The sequence below is a fragment of the Bos javanicus genome, chromosome 15 (assembly GCF_032452875.1).
Source record: "Bos javanicus breed banteng chromosome 15, ARS-OSU_banteng_1.0, whole genome shotgun sequence".
In the NCBI taxonomy this organism is placed as follows: domain Eukaryota; kingdom Metazoa; phylum Chordata; class Mammalia; order Artiodactyla; family Bovidae; genus Bos; species Bos javanicus.
The window spans coordinates 50,025,697-50,037,639 of record NC_083882.1 but is presented as its reverse complement, the minus strand read 5'-3'; the positions used below and the strand labels follow the sequence as shown (position 1 = coordinate 50,037,639).

Here is an 11,943-nt window from a genome sequence, read left to right as displayed (position 1 = left end):
TATGGGGGAAGGGTCTACCCCAGAAGGCCCCACAAGGTACTGCTCAGTTACACCTCTAGAGTAATTTCCATTTTTTTTGTAAGCCAAGAAGTGAAGGAATGAAAAGTAACAAATATTTGATTTTTTCCAGTAAAATATTTATATTCCTTTTAATAATTTCATTTTCAATGTCAGCAGTAGCATAATCACTACAAATTTAAATTGAGTTATTTGTAATAATAGACTTCGTCTCTGAACAAGGACTTGTTACATATAAATACCAGCATACCTGAATCTAGCTCAGTGGGCTGCCAATGCCCTGGGCAAACTCCCAAGTATGTAACATCAAACATAAAGCGATTTTGTTTTCAGGATAAAGGTTTAGAAATCCCATGTTGGTTCAGGTAACAAAATAATTGCAGACACATGTTACTCTTGGTGGAGAGAGAATACTCTATGAGCAATACAATGCTTACAGATCTGTGGACTTGATTATTTATAGCAATGTTGAACTTTTCCACATTTCTACTTGACAGCTTGTCCAGTTTGTCAATTTGTAGGAATAAAACACAATTACTTGTTGTATTCAGAGGACATCAACCCTGATATATTGCCTCTTCTAAGGATATTTACAGTCATTGGAAAAGACTCTGATGCTGGGAGGGATTGGGGGCAGGAGGAGAAGGGGATGACAGAGGATGAGATGGCCAGATGGCATCACTGACTCGATGGAAGTGAGTCTGAGTGAACTTCAGGAGTTGGTGATGGACAGGGAGGCCTGGCGTGCTGCGATTCATGGGGTTGCGAAGAGTTGGACACGACTGAGCGACTGAACTGACTGAACTGATACTTTATGTGGAATCCTCTGAGGTTTTAATGGATTTCCTTCCTTTTAAAATCATTCCCTATTTGAAAATAAACTGCTACCCCAGTTAACACCATAAACGATCACTAGCAACATAAAAAGAAAAGAGTCCCTTTAAGTTCATCAGGTTATAAGTAAGCTCCCCAAAATTCAAAGGCACACAGAATATATTAAGTGTACTAGTTTAATTAGAATTGAGAAATTTCTATCATGTATGGTCATTCTTCCCCATTAAAATCTGATACGATGTCTGATACCAGTGGAAAAGGCATCATGTCAGTTATGAAAAAGGGATAAGTCATTTATATTCTTCCCTCTTTATTCTTACACCATCTGTGCAAACAATTTCAGTATAATCGAGCAACCTTTACTGTTAGAGAACTAAGAACACGGTCTCGAATTTTCTTGGTCCTTATACCATAAACAATGGGGTTAAGAAAAGGTGGTACGAGCATGCATATATTGGCAATGAAGATATGAATATGGGGGGCCACACTGTGGCCAAAACGGTGAGTGAGGAAGGTAAAGACAGCTGTGGAGTAGAAAACGAGAATGACACAGACATGGGAGCCACAAGTGCCTAGGGCTTTAAGACTTGCTTCCCGCGATGGAAGACGAAAGACTGCACGAAGGATTAGGACATAAGACACAGCAATGAATAACCCATCACAGGAACCAATGACAGAGGCCACACTGAGGCTATAATGCTTGGTGGGCCCTGTGTCCACACACGCCAGCTTCACCACAGCCATGAACTCACAGTAGGTGTGGGCAATGATTCGAGTTCTGCAGTAGGGCAGCTGTCTGAGCAGGACAGGATGTGGGGAAAAGAAGGCCACTCCCCGCAGTACCACAGAAGCTCCCATTTTAGCGATGCGAGTGTGGGTGAGAATGGTGGTGTGGCGCAGTGGATGGCAAATGGCCACATAACGGTCAATGGCCATGGACAAAAAGAAGCCTGATTCCATAGCAGTAAAACTATGAATGAAGAACATTTGGGTCAGACAGGCATCAAAGGCAATGTCCTGGGCTCCAAGCCAGAAGAGACAGAGCATGCGAGGCAGTGTAGACGTGGAGAGGACCAGGTCAGTGACTGAGAGCATGGACAGAAAGAGAAACATAGGCTCGTGGAGGCTTCGCTCTGTCCTCACCACAACCAGAATGGTCATGTTCCCCACCACCGCCACCACATACATGGAGCAGAAGGGAATCCCAATCCAGACATGCAGATGCTCTAGTTCTGGGATGCCCATCAGCAAGAAAGTGTCTGGAGATGTTTGGGATTTATTGGCTGGTCCCATTGCTCTGCTGCTTTCTGTCTCTTGCTGATAGAATCCTCCTTTTTATGGCAAAAGCTTTGTGCCAAGATCATCACAACCAAATCTGGCAACAAACGAAAAACAAGCCTGGAAGATCCCAAAGCATCACATTAGAAAACATCCAAGGTTACACTTCAGGGTGAAAAAATTTAGTAACACTAATTACTAAAATAAAAACCTTGCAACCAGACACAAAATACTAATCCTAAATCAAGTCATGAATCTCACACATTTAAGAACAAAACAAACTCTAAATCTGTTAACAATCTAAGTATAGTAAAATTCAATACTACTTTTTAAATTCACAATTTGGTTTCAACTTAAGTCAAATTATCTTTTGATAAACAATATCAGGCTTTATAAATGGAAAGGATCTAAGATCTCATCTAACCCAATTTTCTTCTTAATATCATTCTGAGATATAATATTCTAGGACATGTCTGAAGTACTTTCTGAGAGTACATATGCTCAGGTATGATTACTCATTTCCTAGTCCATTACACATGTTCCTAGTACTGTTACAGAATGTATCCTCAGGAGGTGTGAAACAGTACTGCCTTTTCCATGGAGCTCTACAGATTTATCTGTCTTGTGCATAAAAGTCTTCACAAAATGTGAGCTTTAACAGTCATACCTTTATTAAGTTCTCTCCTTTTCAGTGAAATAGTCCTAATTGACATACCTGCTTATTTTAACCTTAATTTTCAAAAATCCTAACTTTCTACCTTAATTCTTCTCTTCAGTCCAGTTCAGTTCAGTTCAGTTGCTCAGTCGTGTCTGACTCTTTGTGACCCCATGAATCGCAGCACGCCAGGCCTCCCTGTCCATCACCAACTCCCGGAGTTCACTCAAACTCATGGCCATCGAGTTGGTAATGCCATCCAGCCATCTCATCCTCTGTCGTCCCCTTCTACTCCTGCCCCCAATCCCTCCTAGCATCAGAGTATTTTCCAATGAGTCAACTCTTCGCATGAGGTGGCCAAAGTACTGGAGTTTCAGCTTCAGCATCATTCCTTCCAAAGAACATCCAGGACTGATCACTTTTAGGATGGACTGGTTGGATGTCCTTGCAGTCCAAGGGACTCTCAAGAGTCTTCTCCAACACCACAGTTCAAAAGCATCAATTCTTCGGCACTCAGCTTTCTTCACAGTACATCCCCCAATATGCCTTGTTTCTTACTTTGATCACTTCTGTCTGAACATACAGATCATTACAAAGATCCATGTACTTGGTACCAGTTTTGATTCATACATTATTAGCGTGATTTCAGTTACTGTCATTGTTTAAATGAAGTAAGGAAAGAAAGTAAGACTTAGTCATCCTAACATGAAAAAAAATATATATATTTTCCTGGAATCTTTGTATATGTTCATTTGTAGCTGGAAAAACAATGTGAACTAAATATCATTTTTCAAATTTTATCAATTAAAACATAGTACCCCAGAGTGTTATGGATAATGCAATGGCCTCGCAGAAAGAATGGCTGAGACATCAGAATGCTAACATAACTGCATGACTGCAAAGTTCACACTATTTCCATTACACCCAAATCAGTATTTGCTGTCACAGATGTTAAGTAATAGTAAAATATAACCAACAAAGAATTTTCATAATTTTAAAGTCATATTTGTTAAGACACTTTTGAGTGAGTGTTTCAACATTTGCCTTTTTCATTTAAACTTGATAATCTATAGAGTATTATTTTAGATATTACTTTAAATAACCATTGTGTTTCCTTTATTATTATTAAGCATCTATCAATATTCACACCCTGAATTAAATGATTATTGTCTATCAATTTTAAAGGTATTTATTCTACATCTACAATGAAGCAATTGAAATCTAATTTGAAATAAGAATAGACCAATAACATTCTTTTTATCATCCTAGAAAACTGTGTTTAACCATTCTAATATACTCTACATAATATCCATAAATTAGAAATGGATCTGTTGAGATAAATGTAATTACAAATATTGAGTCCTATTTACTTCATTGTAATTTATAGTCTGATCAAGTATCATCAAAACTGGAATATGACTTACATTACCCAGCATTTTGGGAGGAACGTAGACCTTGTTAAACTGACTATATATTGTATTAGAAATATTCCCAGTGTCTTCTGAAAAGTTTCCAGCCTGACCTGAGCTCTGTAAATGACAATTTATTTAATACTTTAAATGACCATGATCTTTGACTTAGAAGAAATAAAGTTCAATAAATCTTGAAATGTATCACTTATCATAAATAATGGTATAACTTGTTTTCATCTTTTTTTCCCCTTCCATCTGATTATTTTCACTATCACAAGTTCTTCCTATGCCCTTTTATTAAATGCATGTATTTCCATAAAAACTTTTAGTTGTGCTCTATATACTGATTATGGGCTTCCCTCGTGGCTAGATGGTAAAAAATCCACCTGCAATGTGGGAGACCTGGGTTTGATCCCTGGGTTGGGAAGATCCCTTGGAGGAGGCAATGGCAATCCACTCCAGCATTCCTGCCTGGAGAATCCCCATGGACAGAGGAGCCTGGTGGGCTACCGTCCATGGGGTCACAAAGAATCAGATACAACTGAGCAACTAAGCACACAGCACAGCACATACACTGATTACATCTTTTTCTCGGTTTCCTCAACTGTAAAGTGGAGAAAATAAAATGCTGTTAATGCATGTTAACAGATTAGCACATTATCTTACACAGAACATTTTAAGATATTATTTCTGTACCTCCCATGGGGGTAACAACGAACTTCTAACTATTCCCCAAATACAACATGCTTCTTTGTGAAATTGTGCCTTTTTCACATACTTCTATGATTGTAATGTTCCTCCCCCTCCTTTTTATTAACTTCCTTTTGCAAACCACTGTTCCTGCAGTAGTATCTAGGTCAAAAGTAATATTCTTCCTCCCACAGACATTCGCCATGACTGATCAACATCTAATGCTAACTGGGAGGAACACGGCTCTTCCTTGCTAAGAGTTGAATCTGACCTCAAAGCTTATCCTGGTCGAGGAGTTAAATGCTACTTTAACTCTTATTTGAGGTGTCTATGACCACATGCTCCATGTACTTTAGATAATCAACAGAGTTCACTACACCTTTTTAGTGTTTTACATGTCTACAAGATTTACTCTTAACTTTACTAAGAGTATTTTTGAAGAGATGGACATTACCTTTTTGAGGAAGTGTCTCATAATTTAAATGCAGATGTTTGAATGTAGCTGCCTTCTCTCTTTTTCTGTCCTGTATCTCTATCAACTCACCCAAATTAGAAGTTTAGAGTAATCTAGACAGCCATCTTGCATGAGAGCAGGTGCTAAGAAGTGTGGTCATTGAATATCAGCTGGATTATACCCAGCAACAAATCCCACTGGATTTAACAGTGTAGGTGGCAGGGGAATCAGTGGTCCTCCATGATATGGGGCCTTTTCCCAAACTACAAGACTTAAATTAATTAATATTAATTATCCCATAAGGTAACAAATAAGGATATTATTATTTCCCAAAGGTTTTCTGAGTGCTTTGATATGAAATATATTTGTGGGAAAATATTAGGAAACCTCAGAACAATAAGAAAGTATTATGTTCATATACTGAGAGGTCATCACTTTCTGCACCTATGTTTAATGCTAAAAAATCCTTCTTTCACTGATCTTCAAAACAACCTTTGTAAATAGGAAATTACCACTAAAAAGTCAAGGAAGTAGTGAGACCATTAGATTAAATGATTTAAGTAAAATTTTTATAGCAAATGAAGGGCGATTTTAGGAACTGAATCCAGATATCTCTAGTTCCACATTTTATTAACTTAATCACTACATGACCAAGATTTAAAACTGAAGTATGCCTGAATTAAAGTCTATAAATTCCATGGATTAAAACTGATAACATCCCAAAGGACCAACAAGAACCTTTATAGTCTTGTTGGTTCTTGGCATCACTTTCCACTACACAGCTCATCTTTAAGTTTCCCTGAGTCTCGACCAGTCCAGACTATCTTTCACTGTCTCCTTTAAGATTCTGATTCATGTTTTTGCTTCTATGTCTGATACTTCCCTAGGCCTTTTCATTTCCTATTCATTTTAAGGTAATGATGGAATGTCACTGCTTCAATAAGGACTACTATTCTTTTATACTAAATTATGTTTATATGTTATATTTCTACTGCAATTTGTATTTTTTCACTTTCTCATTTATCATATTGGTAAATATTTTAAAATGACAGACGCCAGTCCAGATGTTCAGCATACAATCACACAGGTTGTGATCTAAATAACCATGGGGACACCAATCTAATAGCCTCTGATATGAATGGTCTCTAGATCAGAAAAGCCCATATACAGAGGCAATCTTTGGCTTATTTTTATAACAGAGATCTCAAGCTTGCACTTTTCTAAAAAGATGGGTAGAGAAAAATATCATCTACAACCAAGTGACTGGTCTTATTTTGAATTCATATTCACTATATCAAGTGGGCCCCTAATAATACATTTAATTTTGAAGTCTTTTAATTTCTGTCACCTCAAAATTATTTCCTGTATTCTTTTAATCCAAACCTCTGTCACACTTCCCCTAACTTCACTCTTGGATGATAAACTAGATTCCACTTTCACTGAGAAAAAAGAAGCAAGAGAAGATCCCATCAACATGTTTACCAACATGTCTATCTATCTGCCTCTGAGCTCATGTATTACTACTGACTTGCTGCTACTATGAATGGACTGTCAACTTCTCCACTTGTGCAATATATCCTTCCCTGTCTTGCAACTCAACTATTTTGCTTTTGCTTTTTTTGTTGTTGTTGTTATGCTTTCTCATGGGTAACATCATTGTCTTTCTGTGGCCTCATAGTGGATGCATGATATCTAAGTCAGGTAAGTTTTTAAATTGATCTCTGTCACTGACCTGGAAGAGAGTGATAATTAAGGGAAGGATTACAGTGCTAGACTTCAGGTCATGCACAGAGAGCATGGCTAGGAAGAGATATGTGGGTTTATACCAAGTAGGGTCTGTCTTGATGATGAACACAAGCACACATTTCTCAACCTGAACCAAAAGGTAGAAAAACAAGACTAGGCAGATGGAAAGGAAAACAATGAAAACCTCCTGTCCTGAGTTTCTAGGGAGTAGAAAGGTGGTTGGATGAAAATTGATTCTATTAAGAGCTAACATCAAAGGAGTTATTTATCCTTCTCTACTCTGAGCTTGAGAGAGATCATTGCATGCTCAGTCATGTTCAACTCTTTGCACCCCCATGGACTGTAGCCCACCAGGCTCCTCTGTCCATGGGATTTCCTAGGCAAGAATACTGGAATGGGTTGCTATTTCCTTCTCTAGGGGATCTTTCCTGACCCAGGGATTGAACCCACATCTTTTGAGTCTCCTGCATTGGCAGGCAGATTTTTTTTTTTTTTTTTTTACCACTGTGCCACCTGGGAAGCCCACTCTGAGCTTAAGACTGTTAAAAATCCCAATGTATAAAACTAGAAGTTAATTTTAGTCATGGGATAAAAAGCAGAGTATCCTAATGAATGTACTGAATCTTGACCTCTTATATATAGACGATCTGCAACTCAGTAGCTTGACTTACAATTTTTGTTTGACTTTACAATAGTGCAAACCGATATACATTCAGTAGAAACAGTACAGTGAATATTGAATTTTGATTTTTTCCAAAGCTAGCCATATGTAGTAAGATACCCTCCTGCTGCTGGGCAGTACAGTGAGCTGCAGTTCCATCAACCATGTGATCATGAGAGCAAACATGTTTACAAGCACTGTACATCCATACAACCATCCTGTTTTTCACTTTCAGTATTCAATAAATTACATAAGATATTCAACACTTTGTTATAAAATAGCCTTTGTGTTAAATGTATTTGCCCATCAGTAGGCTAATGTAGGTGTTCTGAGCACATTTCAGGTAAATGACACTAAGCTATGACATTCAGTAGGTTAGGTGTATTATATGCATTTTTTACCTCTGTTATTTTTAACTTATGATGGGTTTATCAAGATGTAAACCCACCAGAAACTGAGGAAGATATGTATAGGATTCAGAGCAATATGGATGACTAGCCATGTCTTATCAATCTCAGTTTTGATTATAACTGAGTAGTGAACTGAACTCTGGAAAGAAGAAAGGGCAAAGTCTCCAGGTGTGTGTGGGTTGGGAGGGTATGACTGTCACTTAGAATATTATCTATATTAAAATAAGTTCTCCGCATGTGTGATATGTCTGATGAACAGATTAATATATCATTATGACTAAAATAGAGCACTTCAGTACACTAAAAAAGCACTGATTTTACATATTTATAAATTCTCTGAAGCTCCAAGAGATGGAATAAAGGCATATATTCACGTTTTTTCTTTAACAGAGGCAAAATAATTGGTTATATATCTTGGTATACCAGTACTTGAGAAATAAATGGAAGAATTCCAAGATTAAAGTATATCTCTTGTTTGTATTTCTAAGTTTTATGCCATTAAGGGGAGATAAAGATACAGATATACAAATATAGCCATATACACATAACCTTTTATCTGTGGGAAATATACTGAACCTATAAGAACTATTGGATTTTGTGTTTTCCTCATTGTTCTTTGTTTCAAACTAAGAGGTCTATCCACATTTCTCATGAGAAGTAACAGGATCTCTGTTTTATCTGAGGAAAGAATGTTGAGAAATTCTAATGGTTCTACTATTTCAGACCTGTAGAATAAGAACTGCCAAGCCCAGAAAGAAAATTGTGGAGATTGGACTCATACAATAAGATAAAGTCTAGTGCCTTACATCCTGAAATACTGGTGATCTATGATGTTGTAGCACCACTACCACGATTCTTTCTCATATGCAGCAAGGCTTTTTCACATTTCTCAAATTTTTGTTCAAACCCCACCACCAGTTGAATGTCCTTTCCCCTCCCCTCTACACAGTCATCATTTTCTGTTCACACTTTTCTCTTTTTCTATGATCTCTTCTGTTAATTCTACCCACAGTGAAATTCACATATGGTGAAATCCTATAACCATGATTGCTAATTTTGATTAAAAAACATACTGATGATTATCAATGTTTCCTGAATAGGAATCTTAATCACGGTGTTATTTGGAACAACTGACTGACATAAATTTTAAACATCACAAATTTTAAAATTGAGTTTCTAAGATTGAAAGTATCTTCTAAATTTATTTAGAATGTTTTTATGTGATCTATGAAATTCTGATAAATTTTAGGGGAAGTAGATATAGAAATTTTGGTGAGTCTAAGGAATCTGCTGACATTTTACGAAGTCCAGCCAAAGGATCAAAATAGCTCTCCAACTAAAAGCTTCTCTGTAAGGCATACAGTTGATATATTTCTTAGACAACCTCCAGAGCAGTGTCCAGAGACTACCATCCCTATAGAACTTCTCATCTGCTAAAATCACCTTGTGTTGTGCTGTGCTAAGTCACTTCAGTTGTGCCCAACTCTTTATGACCCTATGGGCTGTAGCCCGCCAGGCTACTCTGTCCATGGGATTCCCCAGGCAAGAACACTTGAGTGGGTTGCCATGCCCTCCTCAGGGGATCTTCCTGACCCAGAGGTCAAACCTGCATCTCTTACATTTCCTGTATTGGCAGGTGGGTTCTTTACCACTTGTGCCACCTGAGAAGCCCTAAAATCACTTTATCTACCTTCTATTGGAAGCACTGCTTATTACTAAGCAAAACAATAGTGTATGGGATTTGTACTCTTACCCATGCACCTGGTTATTTTCTCTTCTTGGTAACGTGGCAGTTTGAAAATTATAACTACTAAATATTAAATCTGTAATATATGAACTACATTCTAGCAGTCAGTAGAATTCAAGATATTGTTTATTTTTTTTAATATTCCTGGCTCAATCATAATTTCTCTAAAAAGCCACTGAAGCTCTAACATCAATGTTGACACCTTCACAAAAATTCATGTTCATGAGTTCATTATTTTTGTTTCTGCTTGTTTCCCTTGAGGGGAGTACTCATGTCTTCTTAATTAAATTTATTTAGTTTTTGGGTATTATTAGTACTATTCATTTTTCTCAAGCCTTTCATTTCATTCAATCAGGTCATAGATACAACACTTATTACTGGTTCTAAATATTCACAGCCATATATATAGGACTCAAGATTTCTTCAAAATGCCTAGTCTATAAAATTCAGCATGTAGATCTTAGATAATTTTTCCTTTTTTGGAGGGGGTGTGCAGGGAGAAGTGTCTACTGAAGTTTTCTATCCTTCTATCTACTTTTCATTCCCTATTGTACCTACCTCCAAAAGGTACATATTTAGGATGATATTAACAACTTCATCACTAATATTACTAAATAAAAAAGTTACAGTAATATGTTGAGTTAGAATCCATAGATATTCTACACATCTGGTAAATAACAACTTTCAGGTGGTAAGTGAAAATCAGCTTACGGGAGTGAAAGTGTTTACTTATTTTTCCTACATCATCTCTTGCAGTTCTATGTATCTTGAACTATGTACTTCATTGATCCAACTAAAATCAAGCAACTTTTACACTTAGTGCCTTAATAACATGCTCCCGTATTTTCTTGGTCCTTACTCCATACACAATGGGGTTGAGAAAAGGGGGCGCCAAAAGATACATATTTGCAATAAAAATGTGGATATGTGCAGGTATATTTTTCCCAAAACGGTGAGTGAAAATGGAAAAACCAGTTGTGGAGTAAAAGACAAGAATAACACAAACATGGGATCCACATGTGCCCAAAGCCTTAAAGCCAGCTTCTCGAGATGGCAAGCGGAATACAGACTGGAGGATGAAGACATAGGATACAGCAGTAAGAATCGCATCACATGAGCCAATGATAGAAGCCACACTGAGGCTGTAACGTGAGGTGGCTCCTGTGTCCACACACGCCAGCTTCAGCACGGCCATAAACTCACAGTAGGTGTGGGCAATGATTCGTGTTCTGCAGTAAGGCAGCTGTTTGAGCAGAATGGGGTGTGGAGAAAAGAAAGCAACTCCCCGAATCACCACAATAATACCCATTATAGTGATGCGAGTGTGGGTCAGTATGGTGGTGTGGCGCAGTGGATGACAAATGGCCACATAACGGTCAATGGCCATGGTCAGGAAAAAGCCTGATTCCATGGTAGTGAAGCTGTGAATGAAGAACATTTGGGTCAGGCAGGCATCAAAAGCAATGTCATGGGCTCCAAGCCAGAAGAGACAGAGCATGCGAGGCAGTGTAGACGTGGAGAGGACCAGGTCAGTGACTGAGAGCATGCATAAAAAGAGGAACATAGGCTCATGGAGGCTTCGCTCTGCCCTCACCACAGCCAGAATGGTGACATTCCCCACCACCGCCACCACATACATAGAGCAGAAGGGAATCCCAATCCAGACATGCAGGTGCTCCAGTCCTGGGATGCCCATCAGCGAGAAGGTGACAGGAGAGGGATGAGAAGTGTTGAGAGGAGGCATGATGGTTTTTTCTTTGATTTTTATCAGTTCTTCCGAAGATAAAGTTGCCATGCCAAGATTAACACAACCAGAAGGTGGAAATATGGGAGATTTAGTTGAGGACGACCCTTAATGATCTGTTTGTAAAACAATTCAAATTCATAACGACATGAATTTTAATTCACTAGGATCAGATAAATAAAATGTGTAATATCATACCAAATACTGTGTTTGCAAATACATAAAGATCATTCATGTGTCACTGCATATTACCATAGGTACATATAGGTCATCTTATCCATTTATTTCCAACAA

At 37.9% G+C, this 11,943-nt stretch overlaps 2 protein-coding genes across 2 annotated transcripts; both read right to left on the bottom strand.

Annotated features, from left to right (window-relative positions):
• Positions 1-1,191: 1,191 nt before the first annotated feature.
• On the bottom strand, positions 1,192-2,145 carry LOC133261026 (olfactory receptor 52P1-like). The gene has a single exon (XM_061439622.1). The coding sequence runs from the start codon at positions 2,143-2,145 to the stop codon at positions 1,192-1,194; it is 954 nt and encodes a 317-aa protein (XP_061295606.1).
• An 8,559-nt stretch (positions 2,146-10,704) lies between these two features.
• Positions 10,705-11,698, bottom strand: LOC133261342 (olfactory receptor 52M1-like). The gene has a single exon (XM_061439837.1). It carries the CDS (start codon positions 11,647-11,649, stop codon positions 10,705-10,707), a length of 945 nt encoding a protein of 314 aa, XP_061295821.1. The 5' UTR covers positions 11,650-11,698.
• Between the last annotated feature and the right edge of the window lie 245 nt (positions 11,699-11,943).

What these genes read in the sequence shown, in the direction of transcription:
- LOC133261026 (XM_061439622.1), bottom strand. Translation starts at nt 2,145, where the DNA reads ATGGGACCAGCCAATAAATCCCAAACATCTCCAGACACTTTCTTGCTG.
- LOC133261342 (XM_061439837.1), bottom strand. Translation starts at nt 11,649, where the DNA reads ATGCCTCCTCTCAACACTTCTCATCCCTCTCCTGTCACCTTCTCGCTG.